This window comes from Cottoperca gobio, chromosome 8 (assembly GCF_900634415.1).
Source record: "Cottoperca gobio chromosome 8, fCotGob3.1, whole genome shotgun sequence".
Classification (NCBI taxonomy): domain Eukaryota; kingdom Metazoa; phylum Chordata; class Actinopteri; order Perciformes; family Bovichtidae; genus Cottoperca; species Cottoperca gobio.
Genome location: NC_041362.1, coordinates 7,071,189 through 7,094,666, shown reverse-complemented (window position 1 = coordinate 7,094,666; position 23,478 = coordinate 7,071,189). Strand labels below are relative to the sequence as shown.

Below are 23,478 nucleotides of genomic sequence, written 5' to 3'. Positions count from 1 at the left end.
ATGTTGTGTACATTTTGCCATCAGTGTTTTGTTGTTAGTTTGTTTTGATGCCTTATATTCTTGTCTGATATTTTGGTTCTTGTTTGTGGTATTTGTTTTGGTATTTAATTCTCGAAAGGGACCAAAAGAAGCAAATATTTTGCATTTATTCTTCTCCATGGTCCAAGTATTTTATCAGAATTTGTTGAAAATGCAATATATTATAACAGATTACATTATTATATTGGTCCCCAACATGGGTTCTTGGACATTTAGTGTAATATTGAGAGTGTGTTAAGATTAGCTTTTAGGAATAATGATTTTTATGTTAAAATGAGCCAAAATGGTTTAGGACAAGTGAGTACTAAGGAGAAAACTGTTCATAAGTTGTGATAGTTTACACTATTTTCTTTTTTCTTTTGGCTGATGTTCAACAGGAATCCCCAGAACATGAGCAAATCTACAACATGCTTAGTTCTTCACAGCGTGGACGAATGGACGAACAACGTTGCTCCCTGAGTCCTGTTAAAACTGGACAAATCAAAACGGCACCTCCAGGTTCGGGCAGCAGACACAAAGATACCATCTATATTGTACAGGTCCTTTTGTAGATTGATTGTTGATTGTTTCACCCCTGCTCCCACACAGGCTCAAACTATGAGGAACAACACCATGATGAACTGCGGTTGTCATTGCCAGGGCTTAACTATCAGGTAGTAGACTACAGATTGGGGTTTAGTGCATGCACCTACATAGGTGGTGTGATGAATAAATTACTTAAATCTACTCCAAATGTGACTTGTTTTCTCAGGGACCTTGGAGTAATAACCATCAAGGCTCTGCACCTCAGATTTCTGTGACAGAGAGTACTCCAGATAGAAACAGAAAGCTTCTGTTCATATCAGGCAACCAGCCACAGGTTCAGCCTTGGCGTGACCGCACCAATTCTATAAAGGTCTGTTCTGTCTTACTCTGTCATTCTGGTTGCTTTGATGAATACCATTTTTTTCTACTGACATGTTGGACTATGGTATGCGTTATTAGATATTGTTCATCCTCATTTGGTAAAAGTCTTAATCCCAATGATTTTATCCAATAGGAAGAAACACAGGAAGAACAACAGAAGTTCATGAATATGATCAGTTATGGCCAGCGTGGACGCATGGACGACCAGAGCTGTTGCTTGGATCCTAGCAAGAGTTCCCCCTGCACACCCAAACACAGAGACAGCCAGCCTGCTGCAAGTGCATCAGACAAAGGTGAGAAAACTGGCTGTATTCATAAAGTCTCTGAAAACATTTATAGCGTATAAGTATAAGTGTGTTGACATTCTGCCAATTGCCTCTTAGTTACCATTTCTTCCCGATAGATCAGACAAATTGCATTTTAATTTTTTTAATTCATTGTCTATATAGTTACTTAACAATTTGACCTGTTTTCACATTTCATCTTCCCAGGTCTAGATGCTGAAATGCTCTTCAGCCTCTTGGCCAACACTCAGAGCCAGCGACTCGACGACCAGCGAGTGTCTCTTCCATCATTACCAGGATTAAAAAACGAAGAGGCCACATCTACTGCAGGAGAAGATTCAAGCTACTTGTGTTACATGGTTTCTAAAGTCCAGGCTAGTACATTACTTTTTTTTTTAAACAAAATATAAAAAAAAAAATGAATAGCAATGATCAATATACCAAAATACTTAAAATGTTACACAAATATGAAACTAGAATGCAGACAAAATATTATACGAATGAAATGTGATTTGTAGGATGCTACATATATATATATATATATATATATATATATATATATATATATATATATATAAATGTACAGAAAGCAGGTGCACTCTTCCCAATGTTTTGGATGTACAGCGCTTCAAAGTCTTTTTTCATGGAAATGTCATCTCAAAGCATGTCATCATTCTGAGAACAGTTTATGTGTGACATGTTTCACAGTTTTTGAAAGCTGAGATATGTCATTTCAATTCAAACCAGTTGATAGTGTGACATTCTTACATGAAGCCATCAATGAAGCTCAATATTCTGTGGAACTTTATGTGTCTGATCATAAATGCTGAGAAATGCTTGTCTAATGCATTTTCAGGGTACCAGAATGGATGAGCAGAGGTGCTCACTACCTCACCTCCTCAGTGACCCGGCGACCCAATGTTTGCCAAAAAAGGATACGCTTAGGTCTGGTTCAGGTCCTCCACGTTCAGCCTCATTTAGCCCCGGGTCAGACATAGAGCGACTAAAGACTAAAGAAAAAGAATCTCAAAATCAGGTACATGCTCAAGTCAAGTATTAACCCTAATATGAACAGCTAATGACAATGTACCGTAATGTCATTTAATGTAATAATGTAATTACATTGAAACAATAAGGTTTTAGATCTGCAATCTTAATGAAGTTTTGTTTTTGCATGTTATTTATATTCTAGATTATTGATTTATTGACCTAAATATGTACTGTACACCTTTCCCCCATCCAGGCCATGACTCCAAGTGAACAGTCAGATTTTCTTTCCTTAATGACTCATTCCCACCGTGGGCGAATAGATGAACAGCGATGTGTCTTAAGTGTTAGTCCCCAGTCCACACCCAAACACCAGCCCGACACCGTTCCCAAAGGTTAGAATACAAACATGCATGTGTTTATTTTTAGAATAATTTGATTGCTCTTTCATGTTATAATGTAATACTTGTTTAGATATTTGAACATACAACTAATATGTCTCTTTTTCTTTCATCCCAGATCCAAACTCTGAAAAGTTCTTCAGCCTGCTTGCCAATTCTCAGGGCCGAAGGCTTGATGACCAGCGAGTATCTCTTCCTTCTTTGCCAGGGATACAGAACGGAGGTACCACATCAACATCGACTGTTGCAGAGAGGGATGCAAGCTACTTGTGTTACATGGTCTCCAAAGTCCAGGTTGGCCACATACATTGTGAAACTGTATTAACAATTGTTGTCATTTTATTCCACAAAGTCTTCACACATGTGTTTGCAGACGTAGAATATGTTTAACAGCATTCACAACTGCTTTGAGCCAACATTACAATAATGAATCCTATTTTTATCCCACAGAGTTCAAGGATGGATGAACAGAGATGTTCTGCACCAAAGAACTTCCAAAATATCAGTACCCCATCTGCTCAACGAAAAGATCATCCCAGTTCAGACACATCTGATAAGACAGCCCAAAGGTCTTCCTCCTTCAAGAGTGTCGAACATCGGCAGGTAAGACATCATGCTGCACAATACACAGCCTATAGTTTTACTAACACATTCACTCCCCTATAATCCTATATTATTTTAGGCAAGACATTAAAATGGCACTAGTGATGAATAGAAAGGCTTCAGTCTTTAGAAGAAAAAGTGTGGTTGTTTTGTTTCGTCCTCATTTTGAGTGGTCCCACTTCTTATTGCTTTTCTTGTTTTAAATCTTTTTTAGGAGGCATCTCCAGTTGAAGAGGAAGAGTTCTTGAAAATGATGAGTCATTCACGAGGTGGACGCATGGAAGAGCAACGTTGCTCTTTACAACCCAGCAGAAGCCCAGATGCCACACCCACACACAATGGAAGTGCTTTAAACAGTTTAACCACAGGTCAGGAAAAACACATGGGGCTAGGTCAAGTATGTGTTTACTGTCTCTGATACGTCACAGAAATAACGCTTAGCTTTCCGTAACAGATGCAGATGCTGAAGCATTCTTCAAAAGCATTACTTCCAGTCAGGGACAACGGCTAGACGATCAGCGTGCTGCATTTCCTACCTTGCCAGAGATAAGTGGGAATTCTAAAAGAAAAGAAGATGGTAGGATTGCGAATGCTGGAATCTCAGTAAGTTACACAATATTTAAACTATTGGTAGTACGAACATAAGTAATATTGCCAGAGGTTGCTACAGTTAGTTCCTTGTTATTTTTATGTCAACCTCCCACAAAGTGAATGGTATGCAGGACATGATGCATGTCTGTCAGTGTGCAGGCATATTCTTGTGTCTACTGTACTGTAACTCAAGAACTATGAATGGCAGAAATGTCATTCTTGTGCCACAAGTTAAAACTATAGAATCGCTGAACTGAAAAGATTTTGCAGCACCTTTATGGTTCCCAATTCAGATATGGTTCTCAATTTTATATATCGAGCATATTTGTACCATGTGAATCTTTTGTAAAGAAGAAAAGTATGTCGACATGGAAATGTTTCCTTAATAAACAGCCTTATACCCACAATTGATTATGACAGCTGTTATAACGGAATACTTGACAGCTCAACTGCCTTTTGTTTTTTCATCTAAAAGACTTCTCCACCACACATCATTGTTGCTGAAGGTACACCAAAAACATCAAGGAAGGACTATACCAGACGTACCTCACAACCCCAAATTTTTAACTCAGAATATGGCTTCTCCAGAGCCCTACCTAAATCTGCTTCATTTACCACAGCGACAGCTTATCAGAAGAAGATAAATTCCCCAGGACAGGTAAATTGTTCACCTCAAATATAACAGGTGTTTTGATTTCATTGGGAGAGTGATTGCTTGGAGAAAAATTATTAATTTGTTTGAATTTTAATGTGCAAAGTGACATTGCTCTGAAATGATTTGCACTGATCGTTGAAAGTGAAAAAACCTAACTTGCTTGAGACCAACTTTTAATGATATGAAAGACCATATCCTACACCAGTTAAGGGTTTCAGTTACGGTGGAAGTGATGCTCCTTTCTCAGAGTCATGTGTGTGAGTTTAACTGAAAAGTTGGACATCTTGCTGATTTGTTTAAAATGTATTCTTTGAACTGTTCTGCAGTTGGTCACCAACGACTGATCAAAATGACTAAACAAGACTACTAGATTACTGTACAACTTCATATAGAACAATAAAATACATGCCATTTCTCCACAGGTGACAGTGAAGGTGTCCATGAGCTTCACACCAGAGCTGGTAAGCTGTGCCACAGTTTTGTAGATTGTGAGATAATTGCTAAGGTTATAAAAAAAGATGTGTTCCTTCATCTATGCTTATTTGACTCTTATCTGTCAAAGGGACATAAGAATACGGACCAACCATCTATATTCCCAGAAGTCTTCCTTACTCTAGGAGCCCCTGGAGATAACCTTGTGATCCCTCTGAGCCCATCACTTGGCAGATCCCTGTCCTTCAACTTAAACCTTGTCCCAAAAGAAGATGTCAAGTCCAGGCGTGGCTCTCAAAGCCTTGCAAGTCCCAGAAGAGGCCACTCAAGGTCTTCATCTCCCAACCCACATGAACAGAGGAGCAGCTCCATCAGTCCAGATGAAGACTGCTTCTCTCTGATTGAGAAAGTTCACACAGCGCAGCTGCAGAAGGGAGGAAAAAAATCCTCTCAAGGGGATCCAGAAAAGGGGAGGGGAAAGAAAGATAATAAGTATGGTGGCAATAAACACTAGTCAGATATGCCACATTGTAAATGATCTAATTTAGGAAAACAGCAGAAATGAAATGTGTGGTGTCTGAAAATAATTGATTGAACAATGTTTATCTGTTGTTTTCATATTCCCAAACTAATTAGAAGCTCTTGTAGTTGTTGTAGTTCAACTCAAGTTTATTTTGTTTTTATTTTCAGGACTGGGTAGGTTATCTGTTGAGCCATTTCTTTTCTTTCTTATTATTTGCTGGTTAAATGTTCCATATACATATATGTATGGTCTATTTTGTTTCGAGCTAAGTGGTGTGTGTGGGAACTCATTGCTTTCCCCCCCCCCCCCCCCCCCCAAATGTGACAGATAACAGTGTTATCTTTAAATGTATAATTGCATTCTATGTATACATTTAACTGGTGTGTCTTTATATTGACACACAGGTTTCTCTTCTCTTCTCTTCAGTTTCATGTAACAGTTATCTAAGCTAAAAAGGTTCTCTCAGGTTGAATATGACAAACATGAAGTAAAAGGAAAACACAGTGAACGCTTGGGGATTCTTACAGAAAGAGTTGTTATCAGTAATATGGCTTGTGGATTAGCACAATGCAACTGTTCATTATGTTAAGAGGTAATTATAGTTATTGTACATGTGTATTTTATATTGCAATGTAAAAATCATGGGTATACACATTTAATATATGCATATGGTTAATTTATGACACTGTCAAAGAGAATGAAAAGGTTACCTTTCCAGCTTCACGGCTCTTGACTCTCAGCTTGTTAACCTGGGACTCAGCGATGTCAGCGCGCTCCTGAGCTTCCTCCAGCTCATGCTGAACCTTTCTCAGCCTGGACATGTGGGTGTTGGCGTGCGTGTGAGGGGTTTAGGGTTATATTAATTAAGTTGTTAACAGTGATATCATTATTAATTCCACTGCAAAATGAGTCACATTGATATAGTTGACTTACAGCGTCCTCAGCCTGTCTCTTGTAAGCCTTGACTTTGAGCTGCAGTTTGTCCACCAGATCCTGAAGTCTGGTCACATTCTTCTTGTCCTTGTACTTGTGAAGTGTTGAAGCAAAACCAAACAGTTGTGGAAGAAGTATTTAGATGTTTTATTTAGTAAAAGTTGTAATACAACAGTGTAAGAATACTCTGTTACAAGTAGAAGTCATGCATTCAAAATATTACTTAAGTAAAAGTACACACAAGTATTATCAGAAAACTGCACTGAAGGAATCAATAGTAAACATACTCTTTAGGCAGAGTGAACCTTTCAATGTTATATCATTACATAGCCTATTTATGATTTGTTATTACTGGTGTATTTAATTATATTATATCATTGTATATATAGCATTGTAACGTTGTAGCTCGTCAAGATGGAGCAAAAGCTAACTACTTATACAGTTTTGTTTTTTTCTCTTCATATATGTACATAAGTTTTTCTTTGTAATTATTGTTTAACTCAATTGTATATAGTACTTATTTTAAGATATTTGATATATATAATTTCATTTTGCTGATTTTGCTGAGCTGACATGCTGTCTCTCTCGCACACATTTCATTGTACTGTTGACCCTGTGTTAACTTGCATATGACAAATAAAACTTGAAACTTTAACTTGAAACTTTTAAATAACAATGCATCCTATGAAAGGAACCATATCATTTGTATGTCAAATCTTAAAGGCCCTGCACGCCCATAGTGCACTCACACAGGTGTGTTCACTGCTTGATTGACAGCTACCTCAACCATTAACAAAATCATTGATTCACCATGATTTTGATATACCTGTGGGGCGGGGCAATTTACTCAGTTATAATTGGGTAAGTAATTGGGTTTGGTTGGGTTTAATTCCCAGCGTATCTCCACCCTACTTCTATCTGACCAGTCCTCTCATCAGGCAGGGTAATTGGAAACACATGTGCAGATGTACAGAACCTATCATTTGCAAAGAAAATGTAATGGAGTAAAAAGTTCAATATTTGCCTCTGAAATGTAGTTGAGAAAATTATGAAGTAGCATTAAAATGGAAATACTTCAGTTCAGTATGAGGCAACGTTTATTTGAGGCATTTAAAGCACAATTTTGTTCCTCAACTTATTTCTGAGCATTTATGAAAATGAAAGAAAATTTAGTTTATGAAAGTTAATGTTAACTTTCACTTTTTTTTTCATTCAGGAATAAAATAAAATCCCACCTTGAGCTGTCCCTGGACGTTCCTCAGTTGTTTCTGGGCCTCAGCGGCCTGCCTGTTGGCATGAATCTCCATCTCCTTTAGTAAGCTAAAGGACCACAATGTCTGTCATTATAACTAAACATCTTTGAAATTAAAGAATTATTGGCATAGGGCACCCGTTATATATTATAACGTATGAAATATAAAAGATAATACCTCTGCTTCTTCCAGGGCAGTCTGAATTTTAACCTTCTCACTTTCTACAGTCTTTCTTGGCTTTTTCCAGCTCATGGATGCTTTTTCCAGTCTCACCAGTCTGTTCAGTCAGGTCTGAGATCTCCTCTGAACTATATCTCAGTCTGTATCTGAATCTGACAGCAAAATGTTAAAACATTTGTTATAGATGTATATATGGATATGTGTTGTGTCACCTTGAACACAGGTCATAGAGGTCAATTTCAACAGTGACATCCTAAACTAGGTTTGTCATTTAAGTGGCCTTGTTGTGTTTATGTTTATGCTATTTTTAAAGTAAAAGGAACACTATTTTAATAGTAGCATCATGGTGCTACAACAAAGTTTAATCGTGAGCTCCACTTTATGGTTTACTTGATATTGACTTGCTGAGGATACTTTCAGCTTGCCTCTACTTACAGTACATTTTATGACTGCACATTTGGTTGCAAATTACATGTTATACACAACTTACATCATATATTTTAATACAGCTAAAATCTAATGCAGCATTTGTGGAGTACATGTTAGCATTTTAAGTTTTTTTTACTGTATGTGTAAAAGTAAAATATTTTTGCATTATTACTGCCAGTGTAAACTGTAAACTTCAGTCAGTTTCTTAATGAGGGTGTATTTAAAGGACCAAATAGAAGATAAGACGGACACATTGTCCAGACTAACCTTCACCTTTGTATGTCCTTGAGTCTGGAAGATACAAATAGATCAGCCTCTCTAAGATTTCCTTGAACTAAACTATGACATGCCAAGTACGTCTGGTGAGGAGGAGCCTGAGATTGTATAAAAGAGTGTTAGACCTTTCCATGACTGGGTAGTAACACTGAGAGAACCAAAGGTTGTGTGTGTTAAACGCTCTCTGTACTTTTCTTTGAATTAATTAAATGATTTCATAGTAAGACAGAACAGAGGAGGATATTTGGTGTGCTTACTTTAAGGTTGAGTTTTCAGGATTTATGTTATTGACATTGTAGTGCGACAGTCTAAAATGAAATGCAATGATTTGTGAAGCACATAAATAGCATCTGCCCAAAGGTCCAACAACACCTTCCTGTGCAGACTATGAAGGGTTTGTTGCCATAAAGGCAAGAGCACCTTTAACATGCTGTTGTTAATTAATCCTTCCTGGTTGTAATACCATGTAACCTACTGTATACTGTATATAGTTAAATCCATGTCCTTCAATTTGTGATTTTGTATAAGGCCCACCCTAGCTGTAATTTTTTTAGAAAGCAATCACCTCACTATTCAAGACTGTATCATGTAGAGGGAAATAATTGTTACATCAAATTTGATAAAGTCACACCCTTTTGCACAAAAAAGAGAATTCTCAAGTGACTTTGCAACACTTGAGTTAAAGTGTGGGCCTTGTTGGAAGCTTGTAGGACTGGTCATACATTTAGAGTGAGGATCTCTATTGATTTATTCTGTCTGTGAACAGCCAAGCCACAGGAGAGTACTTGCAGTTGTTTTGAGTTTATATTAAGCCAATTGTCATTCCGCTGTTTCAAGTGGTCTCGCTGTTACAAATACCTTCGACTCAATGTTAAATCCTACCATAGTCTCAGACAACATCTTGCCAATGGTTTCAGTTTTACATTCTTTTCAGTGATTTGTGTGAGCTTAATTTACAGACCGCTTCTGTCACTACAGTAAGAGAGCTCAATATAAGATAGGATAGATAAGTCAAGTTAAAAACAAGACAACAATAAATATGACAGTTATATACATACAGTGATGGATCATTTCACAGGATTGTAAAACACACATAGTGTGTTGCATTGTAGCTTACTAGAAGAAAAAATATATAATTGTGCAGGATAATCAGTGAAAATATAGAAAAAAAACATTTTCACCTAATTTGACAAAACATTGGCAGCATTTAGAAAACACTTTCACCAATTTAACGACACATGAACAGAATTTAGAAAATGCGCTGCAAATATATAAAGCTATGCAAGAAGCTCATTACACAAACTGTTTCCAGGGGACACTAAAAACTGATGCACACAGCTGTGTGGCTTGTTGTTGCCATGGTTTGTGGCTCATGAAGTTATTAAAGTCGGCTATCCGTCAGTGGTGTTGGAAAATCACCTAAAATGTTTGTTTGTTTGGCATATTTTAACATTGTGATGGCATGATACAGATATTATTGCAGACATCTGCTGTTAACTTAGCGTTGGCATTTTGCTTACTATTATAATTATTATAACAAAATAGATTGTTATAGAGTTACACATGTACTAACTTAGATAATTGTCAAGGGAGCCCTGCAGGAGAAGATTGATGAGCAATACACATTCAAATGAACTTTCCTCTGACAAATTGTTTTATCTTAAAGAATTAATTGTTGTATACTCACGTGATCAGAACAGACTTGTTCTCACAATGTAAAATACAAACATGTGGTTCATATGAGATCAATTTGAATCGTTCCTTTAATAAGCTTATGTTTAAGTTTATTGCTACTTCTCTGTAAGTACACACTTTAACAATAGTAGCATTGACCTTACCTGTGAGCATGAACTGATGGCCGTTGTCAGATCCTCAAACCACCTCTTAATGTACGCATTAATAACCTGAGCATCGTACACATGAAGCCTCCTCTAGGTATTCACAACAATGCAGAGCAACCCAGAGTTGTCCACCACGCAGCATTTAGCTTCTTATGAAGCTCTGATCTCATGGTCTGAATTTGTAACTTCTTGAAGTTGCACCTTATGCCCTTTATCTATTTCCAAAATTATGCTTTTATGATGCTTTTTAAAATTGTTGTTGATGTTCTTTTGTGTAATTATTTGTTCTAATAAATAAATCGTTTATGGTAGGCCTCTGTCTCTTCTTAATTTTGATATCACAGCCAGGGATGAGATTTAAATTTGGAGAAGCCTTGAAATGTCCCTGGTGTATAGTTACAGGACATGCTAATCTCAGATATCTGAAATAAAATTCAGGTCACGGTCTTAGCATTAATGCTTGACAAGTGTTATATAGCTCCTGGGAACAGATTCAAGAAGGATTGCAAACTCAGATAATTTTACACAAGAGATATGTTCCACACAAATAGCATTAATACTTTTCTGTGAGGAGCGAAAAAGAGAGTGGAAGACTTTATACTGACTGACACACGATTTAATGAAGGGAAAGTCTGAGATCATCTCCAGGATTATCTTTAATTTCCAGGTTTTGCACAGACATGGCTCATTATTTGCCAATTTACCAACAGCTCACAAGGTATTACCATGGTCAAAAATATATCCAGCTAAGGGAGGGAGCGGTGATTCATCTTTGGCATAGTGAGAAAGATATATTTATAGGACACACTTGTGTTATTTACACCACATCAAAAGCTTAAAGAGATTTATTTAGCTAAATAACCAGTTTACTTCTCAAATGTATTTCATTAAAAAGAATAATGTCCGTCTAGGTAAGTTAGGCGGACATTTTTATTAAGTACAATATGTTCTGTATGTTGGCCAATAAGCAAATTGAGACGCGAGAATGGAGTTGGAGTTGATAGACGACAATGTCTACGACCGGATTGGAAGAAGACAGTTTACAAACTAACTGGTAAGAGAGCCACAGCGACTGTTAGGAAATGTAAGTCTCTGAAGGATTACTTTAATTTTTTCTGATTACCTATGATGAACTGTAGCATTGTAAACATTTAATTAATTGACTACATACCGTTGACTTGTAGTACAATGCAATATACAAACTGCCAAAAAAAAGTATTTTGTGCATTTCAATTACTGGCTTTAATTTAACTACTTGTTGGCTTTTATTAAAATATAAGTTATTTAAACTTCTAAATCACTTTTGAGGGGCCCGTGTATTAAGTACCCACACGCTCATGGTTGTACAGCATTATCAAGAATAGAAAGGCGACTGTGCAAGTCTGTCCTCATGCGTCAGTAAGCATAAAGTGATGACAGAGAAGTATATCAGGTGGCACATAAGGTGATATGTGCCTGTGTAGTTGAGTTCATCTTAATGTGGGACTGTTTTAAAAACAACTAAATGTCCTGCTTTACTACATGGCAGATACAGTGAAATGGTTTCCAATGGTTTCATGGTCTGATGCTCTTTATCTATTTCCCAAATTATGATTTTTATGATGCTCTTTTATTGTTGTTGAGTGGATAGACTTTTGATATTCTTGTATGCTCTTTGTGTAAAGTAAATTCCTCTGGGGCAATAAAGGTTACTTTTTCATTCAGGATACAGTTTATTGACATTACAAGACAATTAGACAGCTAGTTCATATTTTATGAACTCTGTCTAAAGACTTCGAAGGATGTTGTCTCATATTCCACCGTGTCAAACTGGAAAAAAGCAAGAAAAAGAAAAATTACTCAAAACATATTTCTAACATTTAAAATTTCTATCTGCAAGTACATTTTAATTGTATGTGCAATTTACCATCTTAAGTCTCTACACCATCTATGCAAATAAATACATTTAACTTAAGAATGAACTGAAACAACCCATAAACTTAAGTGCCCAATCATCTGTAAAATGTCATCACATAATTGGTTACCTTTACAGTTTCACGGCTCTTGACTCTCAGCTTGTTAACCTGGGACTCAGCGATGTCAGCGCGCTCATGAGCTTCATCCATCTCATGCTGAACCTTTCTGTGCCTGGACATGTGGGTGTTGGCCTGCTCCTCCTGTGAGGGGTTCAGAGTTACAGTATGTTGGAATTTTTAATCATATGATTAGTTTTCTTTTTGTGTGTTCTTATTGATCGGTGCTACCTTCCCATATGTAAGATCACAAAACATTTGACTCACAGCGTCCTCAGCCTGTCTCTTGTAAGCCTTGACTTTGAGCTGCAGTTTGTCCACCAGATCCTGAAGTCTGGTCACATTCTTCGTATCCTCCTCAAACTACACAGATACAGAATTGTTATCAATGAAGCATCCAAACCATCAAGAACTCATGATAGTTTTTAGTTGAATAAGAAATGTACCTGGTAGGTCAGCTCCTTCACTCTTCTCTCATATTTGCGGACACCTTTCACAGCATCAGCTCCGTGTCTCTGCTCGGCTTCAACTTCAGCCTCTAGCTCACGGACCTGTCACATCATGGTAAATAATTCATCAAAAATAGTTGTACTGAGAAAGATTACATTTATTCTATGCATTGGACATACAATTTACATCCTAAACCTAATATATTATGAGCATTTATATACAGTTCATACCCTGGACTCCAGTTTCTGGAGCTGCTTCTTGCCACCCTTCATGGCGAGGTTCTCAGCCTCATCCAGGCGGTGCTGCAGGTCCTTGACTGTAACCTCCAGGTTCTTCTTCATCCTCTCCAGGTGAGAACTGGTGTCCTGCTCCTTCTTCAGCTCCTCAGCCATCATGGCAGCCTGAAATGATGGTCAGTTTGGAATTATACTTTTAAAATGACTGACATTAATAGTGTGAATACGTACACCATTAGGTATTTGATGAAGCTACATTTTATATAATAAAGTAGACTCATAACATTAACATAGACTCACATCAGTGATAGCCTTTTTGGCTTTCTCCTCAGCATTTCTTGCTTCCTGAACTGAATCATACACTTCACCCTGAACCTGAATAAAGTCAGACTCCAGCTTCTTCTTGGTGTTCAGAAGACTGGTGTTCTGAATGTGTTTAAAAAGTCATGTTAAATATGATGTTTATAATGTATTAAAAATCCTAGTTTCTTGGGAATTAATGAAAACAAACCTGAGAGTGAAGCAGTCCGACACGCTCACTAGCATCAACCAACTCCTGCTCAGCTATTTTGCGACATCTCTCTGTTTGCTCCAGAGCGGCTCTCAGCTCCTCAATCTCAGCCAGCATCAAGACATTTCTGCGCTCCACCATAGTAACCTGCTCCTTCATGTCTTCCTGTACTCTGAGAGCATCATCAAGGTGCAGTTGGGCATCCTGACATTGAAGAGGAAAAAAAGAGTTCACTTTTTTTTGTTTTCAACATTTTATTTTCATTTACTTTTCAAACAAATCCCACCTTGAGCTGTCCGTGGACGTTCCTCAGTTGTTTCTGGGCCTCAGCGGCCTGCCTGTTGGCATGACTCAGCTGAATCTCCATCTCGTTCAGGTCTCCCTCCATTTTCTTCTTAATTCTCAGGGCATCATTCCTGCTCCTGATCTCAGAATCGAGAGTGCTCTGCATTGAGTCAATCACCCTCTGGCTGTTCCTCTTCATCTGCTCCATCTCCTCATTCTTCTCTGCCAGCTTCCTGTCAACCTCACCTTTGATCTGGTTGAACTCAAGCTGAATACGGAGAAGCTTGGACTCCTCATGCTCCAGTGTACCCTTAAAAAAAAATCACAATCATACCAAAAGTTACCTTTCCCAGAAACTAAATAAAAAATGTATATATGGTTACATATGAATGGTCCAATATTGTAATCAATATTTTACCTCAGCTTCCTCCAGTGCTGTCTGAATCTCAGTCTTCTCAGTCTCCACAGTCTTCTTGGATTTCTCCAGCTCATAGATACTCTTTCCAGTCTCACTAAGCTGTTCAGTCAGGTCTGAGATCTCCTCTAAAGAACAATTAAAATCAAAATATAGTTAAGAGTGACATAACTTCTCTGTGTGGCATGATATAAGTTCAAAGTTAAAGTAGGATTCTTAAGTTGAAAGGAACTTTTAAACTTTTCCTCCAAGTTTAGAGTAGTCAAACCATGGTTTAAGTCACATTCAAAAGGTATGTGTCCCCTGAAATTGAAATGTTGTATGTGCAACACCACAGTTTCCATGCATAGAAGGGAGGATTTAACACCACACAGGTTCATAAACTGCACTTGTGAAGGTCAGAGAAGAACGCAAGTGAGATTGACATACGTTGAAGGTTCTTGTTCTCTCTCTTCATGGTCTCCAGTTGATCCAGAGCCTCCTCATAAGAGTTCTTCATCTTGAACAGTTCAGTGCTGAGAGAACGAGCCTCCTTCTGGGATCCTTCCAGCTCTGCCTGGCTCTCCTCATACTTCTGTTTCCATTCTGCTAGTACCTAGAATTATACAAATGATAACAATGATTACTTACTAAGATAGATTTTAGTTTCACTTCAATCGATGTGGTCTTAATTTTCTGTTACCTTATCAAAGCTCCTCTGCTTTTTGTCAAGGTTGGCAGCCAGACCATTAGCTCTCTCCACATCAATCATGAGGTCTTCCACTTCACCCTGCAGCCTCTGCTTGGTCTTCTCCAGAGAGGCACACTTGGAGTTCACAGCCTCAAAGCATTCCTCAGCAACCTGCAGACGCTGGGCAAGCTTTTTCCTATAGTGGAGTAGTGAATTTAATTTAGCAAAAATATCTGTGGCAAAGTATTGAATTAAAAACATATTTGTTTCTAAAGAATTAGGAAGTTTTTATATACTTGGCCTCCTCCAGCTCCTCAGTGCGCTGGATAGCATCAGTCTCATATTTGGATCTCCACTGAGCCACCTCGCAGTTGACCTTGGACATTCCTCGCTGCAGCTCAGCCTTGGCCTCCTGCTCCTCTTCAAACTGCTCTCTGAGCAGATCACAGTCATGGCGGGCTGATTGAACAGTATGGGCCAGGGCGTTCTTTGCCTGGTGAACATTACAAAAGATTTATAACTTACCTATGAAGCAGGCAAAGATGTAAATACATACTTAATATTGATTCATCTTTTCATTATAGCAATATGTCCGTATGGATGTTTTTGCTGTGGGACTTAGAATACACTTATATATGATCTACGTATTTTTGAATGACTACTATTTGAAAAGGAGGACGAAATTCCAGCCCTATTAAGACCAAAACACAGGACATGTAAACTTGTTATATCTGTGATGATATATAAAATGTTCATACCTTCACTTCCTCCTCAATGTGCCTCTTAAACTCCTCAATGTGCTGAGTGAAGGCTTGCTTGCTCCTGGTCAGCTGAGAAACAAGAGCTTCTTTCTCCTCAAGCTGACGGGAATACTCACCTGAATGACAATATGTAAACTACTTTCTTTAATCAAAATCATCAAAACTTGTTTCCATTGCTAGATTTTCTTATAGGTGACTTACCATTCTCGGTCTGCAGTCTGGCCCTCTGTGCATTAATGTCATTCAGTTGGCGAACATTCTCATCATTTTTGGATTTGAGCTCGCTCAACTGGTCCTCAAGAGTTCTGCACATTTTTTCCAAATTGCCCTGCAAACAAAATAAATGTTGAGTATTTCTCTAAGTTTAGAGCTACTGCCATATTCATTAGTTACAGTTCATATTTGTGAGCATAGGGAAAGACACATCCCTCCAAATAAACAAACCACTCACCTTTGCTTTTGCAATAGACTCCATGTTGCTGGAGAGGTCATCAATCTCCATCTTGTACTCGCTCTTCTCCTTCTCCAGCTTCTGCTTGACACGCTGGAGGTTGTCGATCTGCTCCCCCAGCTCTGCAACACTGTCAGCCTGCTTCTTGCGGAGAGCTGCTGCGGTAGCTTCATGCTGCAGAGTTGACTCTTCAAGATCTCGACGCAGCTTCTGGAACTCAGCCTCTCGCTTCTTGTTCATCTCAATCTGAGTGGATGTTGCTCCACCAGCTTCCTCGAGCCTCTCACTGATTTCCTCAAGTTCCCTGGAGAGGTCAGCCCTCTGCTTCTCTACCTTAGCCCGAGCAGCCCTCTCAGCTTCAATCTCTTCCTCCAGCTCCTCAATACGAGCCTAGATTTGATGATAGTAATAACGAGAAGGCTTATTAACCTTAAGGTGCTGTTTCTGATTCACTGGGTTAGTATATTCATGTCAACACATTACCTGGAGTTCCTTGATCTTCTTCTGAAGCTGAGCACTAAGAGACTGTTCATCCTCAATCTTGCTGAGGAGCTGGCTGGTCTCAAAGTCCTTCCTGGAAGACGGGAACACATTTTTTTTTGCTGTTGTACTTTTAGTTGACTCAAGATCATCATGTTGCATTGTGGCATATAAGGATTATAAATAACAAACAAACAAATACTTCTTGATTTTCTCATCAGACTGCTGCTTGTAATTTTCCAAATCCATTATGGATTCCTGAGCCAGTTTCAGATCTCCTTCAAGCTTCCTCTTGGCTCTCTCAAGGTCCATGCGGAGCTTCTTCTCTTGCTCCAGTGATCCCTCAAGCTGTCAGATGACAATGGCAGTTGATTTGAGGCATTTAAAGACTGATCATCAATACCAAGAGTACAGAACAAGTCAACAAAGTCATAACAATGTTCTTACATCGTCCACTTGCTGTTCCAGCTTTGTCTTGGCCTTGGTCAGAGTGTTGACTTTGTCTTCCTCTGCCTGGAGATCTTCAAGTGTTTGCTGGTGAGCCTCTTGAAGGGCTTTCTTCTCCTTGGTTAACTTGGCAATGGATTCATCTTGAGATGTCATCTCCTCTGTCAGGTTTTTCACCTAAAAAGGGAATGAATGGTATTTTTCTTCTTCATATGAAGTAACATCTATACATGTTTGATTCTGTAGAAACATTTTTATCATTTTGTATAAGTGTAAATTACAAGTTATATAAACCTTGTTTTCTGTGGCATGTTTCTCCTTCTCCACTTTAGCCAAGGTGAGCTCCAAGTCATCAATGTCTTTCCTCAGCTCAGAGCATTCATCCTCCAGCTTCCTCTTCTTAGCAGTCAACTCAGCATTCATTTCCTCTTCATCCTCCAGTCTCTCAGATGTCTCTTTGAGTTTGGCCTCAAATTGGATTTTGCTCTTAATGAGCCCTTCACATCTTTCCTCAGCATCAGTGAGATTGTCACCTTCCTATATTACATTTTAAACACACAACACGTTGGTTTGTTATCTTCTTTGTTAGAGAATTTAATATCCACTGATTTGAGTTAATAATGAATGTACTTAATCTACAACTTTGGCAAGGCAATCATAAGACAAGCAAAGTATCGTGAACGTGAACAGTGTTCAATTAGTGGCGTTTATATGTGATATAATTACACTTGCTTTCGTTTCCTACTTACCGAAGCCACTTGCAGTTGCAGGTCATTCTTTTCCTGCAGCAGGGAAACCATCTTTTCCTCCAGTTCCTTCTTCTTGGCCAGGGCAGTAGCCAGGTCTAATTTCATCTTATCATAGTTCTCCTTCATCTGTTGCAGCTCCTTTTCAGTCTCAGCACTCTTCAGAAGAGGTTTGATCTTGAAGTAGAGTTTCAGCCATGGCCAATTTTTCACATTCATGAAAGAACGGATATTGTACTGGATGGAATAGATAGCTTCTCTGGAAAAAGATCACACATAAAGTGTTGGTTTTATTGAAATGACTATTCAAAAAAGATATATGTACTCGACAGTACTGTTTCGTGTATTATATGAGAATCCTACCTCCTTTCCATCATCTTAACAAACTCCTTCCTCATGACATATCCTCTGCAGAGAGCCTGAGTCATGGTCACCAGCGTAGCCAGTTTGTCATCTCTCATCTCCTCCAGGGTACCCAACAGACCAGCTTTGAAGAACACCTATGTTGTCAAGTGAAGAAAATCAATTGTCAGTACACATGGATACACCAGGACATATACATACCATAGCTATTGATATTTTTATTGTCCTTAGAAAAGTACCTTTGTGTGCCCAAACTTGTACTGAGTGTGGTCCACATCAATGGAGCCCAGCAGCTTCTCTGAAGCTTTCTTATTGTCAATGAACTGTCCCTCAGGGATGACACTGGCATTCAATACTTTGTATCTGCAAGACAAAATAATGTTATTACTTATTACATATTGACCTCACTCTTCAGGCCCATGTTTTACATCATAATACTTTGAATTACTTCTAATGCCAATCACCTCTGCTTAAAGTCAGCGTAGAGGATTCTGCTGGGGAAGCCCTTTCTGCAGATTCTGATGCCTTCCAGCACGCCGTTACACCTCAGCTGGTGGATGACCAAGAAGTTCTCCATAAGACCTGCATATTAACATATTGTATTAAAACATTTCTTTACACAACCATGTTACACAAAGTACTCAAAACTGGGTTATGCGCTTCTTACCTGGGGTCTTTGTTTCATTTGGAATCAGGCAACGGACAAAGTGAGGGTGAGTGCTTCTCAAGTTGCTCATCAGCTTGCCTAAGTTTTCCTGTGGATCAGCAACACAAGATAATAGGTCAACTTCATTTCAAGATGAGGTTCTTAATTGTTATCCAAAGATATAAAACAATACATACTCTGAAAAGAGCAGACACCGTCTGGAAGGAACCACCCTTCTTCTTCCCACCCTTCTTGCTGCCACCAGCAGCCTCTGTTTTGCAAAACATCCAATTTCATTAATGTGACTGAATACATAACTGTATGTTAAGCTGCCAATAGCTAATAAGAGAGGGCAATTTCAACAATGTTGCTGAATCTCTTTCATTTTAGAAAATAATCAAGCAGGTTAAAATGTCTGTGCTGAATACTCAGAGTTTCTAAATACTAAAGTAAATGTTTAGCGTCTTACCCTCAGGTCCACCATGAGTTACATACAGTAAAGCCAGAAGTTTGTTTGAGGATTTCTGGTAGAGCTGAATAACTGAGTCATTCAGGGGGTCCTTGTTCTTCTCCAGCCAGCCAGTGATATTGTAGTCCACAGTACCAGCATAGTGTATCAGAGCGAAGTGAGCTTCAGCCTTGCCCTTTCCAGGCTTTGGCTTCTCAAAGGCCTTGGTCTTGCCAAGATGCTGATCATGCAGCTTGTTCTTGAAAGTTGTGTCTGAGGCCTTGGGGAACATGCACTCCTCTTCAAGGATGGAGAAGATGCCCATTGGCTGGAAGAAAATGTTGTCATATTAAAAGAATCAACAATTTTGTATGCACTCAGAAAACATGTCAGTTCTACCTGACATATTTGTCATACCTTCTCAATAAGCTCAATGCAGGCAGCCAAGTCCATACCGAAGTCAATGAACTCCCATTCAATGCCTTCTTTCTTGTACTCCTCTTGCTCCAGGACAAACATGTGGTGGTTGAAGAACTGTTGCAGTTTCTCGTTGGTGAAGTTGATGCAGAGTTGCTCCAAGCTGTTGTACTGTAATTACTCAAACATTTAATTTCATGACAAAATAGTGTTGAACTTTAAAACTGCTCAGATATTCTTCAACAACTTACATCGAAGATCTCAAATCCAGCGATATCCAACACTCCAATGTAGTACTGTCTTGCCTGCTTTGTGTCCAGCATCACATTGATACGGACGACCATCCACAAGAACATTTTCTCATAGATGGACTTGCACAGAGCACTGACAGAATTGTTGACCTGGAAATAAAGATTTCAGTTTGCTTGTTTCTCCGAATAATAATTTTATATCAAAATGTAAACATTTCCCTTATTTTTTTTCTTTTTGTTACCTGTGGCACGGTCTGACCTTTGGTCACCATCTCGTTTCCGACCTTGACTCTTGGGTAGCACAGGTATTTCAACATATCGGCTGAGTTCAGGCCCAGGAGGTAGGCGATTTTGTCAGCGACTGATGGAAAGAAACAGAATAAATACTAAATACATGTTAACTTGTGTAGTATTTTACCCATCAGAAAACTTGCATGATCAGAATGTATTATTTTAGCAATTACCCTCGTTGCCATCAGGTTCAGCCTGCTCCTCACGCTGCTTCTGCTTGAATTTCATGTTGCCATGATGCATCACAGCTCCAGTCAGCTTGTAGATGCCCATTTTATCTTCAGCAGTGAAGCCCAAGATGTTAATTGCCATCTGCAATGTAAATAAAGCAAAGTTATTGGTATGGGAAACATTTGACCCAATATATTATCTATTGAACTAAATTGTTGTCCTACATCTGTTGCATCAAACTCCTCCACATCATCGATGCTTTTGACAGTGATTTCTCCCTGACTGATCATGTGGTAGTCATAGGGGTTGGTGGTGATCAGAAGAGCCTCTTGAGGAGAACAGTATAAACACATTAACATACATGTTTATTCTGGAAGATTTCTATTTCAAATGTGTTGCATAACTTACCCAGGAGCTCAGGTTTGTGGCCAGTCAACAGCTGATAGAAGATATGGTAGCTCCTCTCAGCAGACAACTGAAAGGTGACACGAGACTTCTCCAACAGATCTTAGAATAACACATTTAACAGAACATTTAGAAATGACTGCATTGCATTATAATGTATTACTTCATCATTTGAGTCCAGATGAATCTTGACTCGCACCATGTTTGAAACTTACATGTTTCAATATCAGCTGAAGAGAGTTTCCCAGTTGCACCAAAGTGGATTCTGATGAATTTACCCTAGACAGCCAGATCATTAATAACTTCAGTTTTTGTAATTTAGCAAGAAAAAAGTCTTAACATTTTTCCATTATTACTTACAAAACGAGAGGAGTTGTCATTCCTCACAGTCTTGGCATTACCATAGGCCTCCAGCAGAGGGTTGGCTGCAATGATCTGGTCCTCAAGGGAGCCCTGCAGGAGAAGATTTGAATAATAAACATTTAAATGATCTTTCCTCTGACAAACAGTTGTATCTTAAATAACCAGTTTTACCTTAATTTTGCCAGCTGTTTCCTCACTCTTCTTAGATCCAATAGCTGCAATTGTTGCAAAGTACTGAATGACACGCTTGGTGTTGACAGTCTTTCCTGCACCAGATTCTCCACTGTGGTATAAGAGGCACACTGTCAAGATGCTGCCTAATTACCATAAAGTTTACAAAGATTTAGCTCGACTGCTTGTTTTATACTCACGTAATTAGGACAGACTGGTTCTCACGATCTAAAATACAAACATACGTAGTTCACATGAGATCCATTTTTAGTGATCCTTCCATAACTTTTGTTTTAGGTAAATCTTACCTTCATTTAGATTTTAACACTAGTAACATTGATCTTACCAGTGTGCATGAACTGATAGGCATTATCAGAGATGGAGAAGATGTGGGGTGGAGCCTCAATCCTCTTCTTGCCTCTATATGCTTCCACAACTTGAGCATCGTACACAGGAAGCCACTTGTAGGGATTCACAACAACGCAGAACAACCCAGAGTAGGTCTGTAATAGTAGAGAGCATAAACATAGATAAACACATATACATGTATATATAAACTTTGGCTTAGCTCTGTATAGTGTAGTGGAAACTCACATAGATCATCCATGATGCATAACGCTCTTTGAGGTTATACAACACGCAAGGCTCATTGAGGTGGGTCATCATTGCCATGTCCTCAATTTTGTCATACTTCGGAGGGTTCCTGGGATGGATGTCCTCCTCTTTTACAGTGAACGACTGAATAGGAAATCCAGTTAAACATTTTTACTAAAACAAATTATTTTAAATAAAAAGGTTCATCAGATGGATGCCACTGTGCACAGTGTCAGTTCAAATTTAAAAAACAATGATAAACTAATAGTTAAAGTACAGTAAATGTTAGGTCATCCTTCTATACAGAAATTGTCTTAGATGGGAATCGACTGGGAAGATTTGTTTAAAAAAGAAAATCAATGTATCACTTACCTTTCCATCATCTGTATCAACTGTGGCTTTGCCACCCTCTTTCTTCGCAAGTTTACCCTTGACGTACATCTCACCCGCAACAGCCACAAAGTAGGCTGTTTTGGCATCAAAAGGAGTATTCTGAGCCTCAATCCTTTCCTTCTCTGTTTTCCGAAGGAAGATGGCCGCCGGGCCATAGGCCGCCATCTCCGCATCTGTGCTCATGATGGCACTTTAGTGGAGACTGAACAGATGAAGAGCCCACAATAGTGTCAACATATCAACATGGAAATAGATATGGTCTAGTATCCAGTTGATGGTGAATGTTTCAAGTATTTGGTGACATATTTTACCTTAGCTTGTTCCAAAAAAGAGGAGTCTCAAGACGCTATAAAAATATGATTAAACATTAGTACAATAACTTGTTTCAGTTTGTTTTTCTATTTTCTCATTTTAGCTGATGGAAATTCAGTTTTAATTTGAGAACAGTATATGGTAGAGGTGTCAAAATGTCTTCAGAAATAATATATGCTAACTTTATTCAGTTGAATAATTAAAGCTCAATACTCTACATCCCCTTAACGACCCTCCACAATGTGATGAGACAGGGTGTGTATTAGATGCCAATACAAACTAATTCATTGTGTAATTATTTGGAAGGAAATACTTCCTAAATGTGTTAAGAGTATTGTTAGAAAATTATTTTTGAAATAATGCCTGTCAACTCAAGACTATTATCGAGATAACTCTGCCAGAGAATTGTGCATAAGTAATTAGTAACACATTAACTTTACCGATTTATCAATAAGAATACAAACAGAGGTCTCTGTGAATACACGCACCTGTGTTGTGGAGTCTCTCAGCTCTTGCAAGTCCAGAGCTGCCACTTTTATAGAGGGTGGGAGCGTCTAGTCAGCAGTCGTCTCACTCGGTTTGGTCATGGCCTTTATTCATCCTGTTGCTTATTTTGTGGACAGTGATGTTTCAGGAGGTGTTATGCATGATTCTTTGTAACTACAATTTAAAAAACAAAACAGGATATATTATGATGTTATATCTATTTATTTGATTTGATTTGTTACGACTATAGTTGTGACCAACAAAATGTGGGTGTTTACATTTAAAATATGAATTAATCCTTTCACTAGTCATGTTTACTATGAACACAGTCTCTTAACTGTAACAAAATAGGAATTGCAGTACAGAGCAA

At 38.4% G+C, this 23,478-nt stretch overlaps 2 protein-coding genes across 2 annotated transcripts; one reads left to right on the top strand and one right to left on the bottom strand.

The window, feature by feature from the left end:
• Positions 1–3,497: 3,497 nt before the first annotated feature.
• LOC115011763 (uncharacterized) lies at positions 3,498–5,412 on the top strand. Its single transcript, XM_029436988.1, has 5 exons — positions 3,498–3,588; positions 3,675–3,823; positions 4,287–4,469; positions 4,889–4,927; positions 5,029–5,412. Exons 1-5 carry the CDS (start codon positions 3,498–3,500, stop codon positions 5,410–5,412), a joined length of 846 nt encoding a protein of 281 aa, XP_029292848.1.
• Positions 5,413–12,024: 6,612 nt separating this feature from the next.
• Positions 12,025–22,493, bottom strand: LOC115011664 (myosin heavy chain, fast skeletal muscle-like). Its single transcript, XM_029436853.1, has 39 exons — positions 22,290–22,493; positions 21,918–22,061; positions 21,670–21,826; positions 21,524–21,551; positions 21,324–21,435; positions 21,150–21,242; positions 21,005–21,068; positions 20,793–20,891; positions 20,609–20,712; positions 20,387–20,525; positions 20,165–20,283; positions 19,923–20,072; positions 19,672–19,842; positions 19,276–19,582; positions 19,004–19,077; positions 18,828–18,915; positions 18,625–18,742; positions 18,400–18,523; positions 18,161–18,297; positions 17,801–18,056; positions 17,346–17,588; positions 17,052–17,228; positions 16,807–16,952; positions 16,608–16,698; positions 16,125–16,514; positions 15,875–16,001; positions 15,671–15,789; positions 15,209–15,405; positions 14,925–15,108; positions 14,672–14,837; positions 14,246–14,370; positions 13,829–14,137; positions 13,543–13,746; positions 13,332–13,457; positions 13,026–13,196; positions 12,792–12,896; positions 12,613–12,708; positions 12,358–12,489; positions 12,025–12,142 (listed from the first exon to the last, which is right to left on the bottom strand). The coding sequence occupies exons 1-39, from the start codon at positions 22,491–22,493 to the stop codon at positions 12,086–12,088; spliced, it is 5,853 nt and encodes a 1,950-aa protein (XP_029292713.1). The 3' UTR covers positions 12,025–12,085.
• Positions 22,494–23,478: the final 985 nt, after the last annotated feature.

Excerpts from the sequence above, each read along its gene's own strand:
- LOC115011763 (XM_029436988.1), top strand. The coding sequence starts at position 3,498 with ATGGAAGAGCAACGTTGCTCTTTACAACCCAGCAGAAGCCCAGATGCC. Across the intron at positions 4,470-4,888 it reads AGATAAATTCCCCAGGACAG|GTGACAGTGAAGGTGTCCAT; the intron begins GTAAATTGTTCA and ends ATTTCTCCACAG. Across the intron at positions 4,928-5,028 it reads TGAGCTTCACACCAGAGCTG|GGACATAAGAATACGGACCA; the intron begins GTAAGCTGTGCC and ends TATCTGTCAAAG.
- LOC115011664 (XM_029436853.1), bottom strand. The coding sequence starts at position 22,493 with ATGAGCACAGATGCGGAGATGGCGGCCTATGGCCCGGCGGCCATCTTC. Across the intron at positions 21,436-21,523 it reads AACCAGTCTGTCCTAATTAC|TGGAGAATCTGGTGCAGGAA; the intron begins GTGAGTATAAAA and ends CTTATACCACAG. Across the intron at positions 16,002-16,124 it reads AGTCTATTGCAAAAGCAAAG|GGCAATTTGGAAAAAATGTG; the intron begins GTGAGTGGTTTG and ends TTTTGTTTGCAG.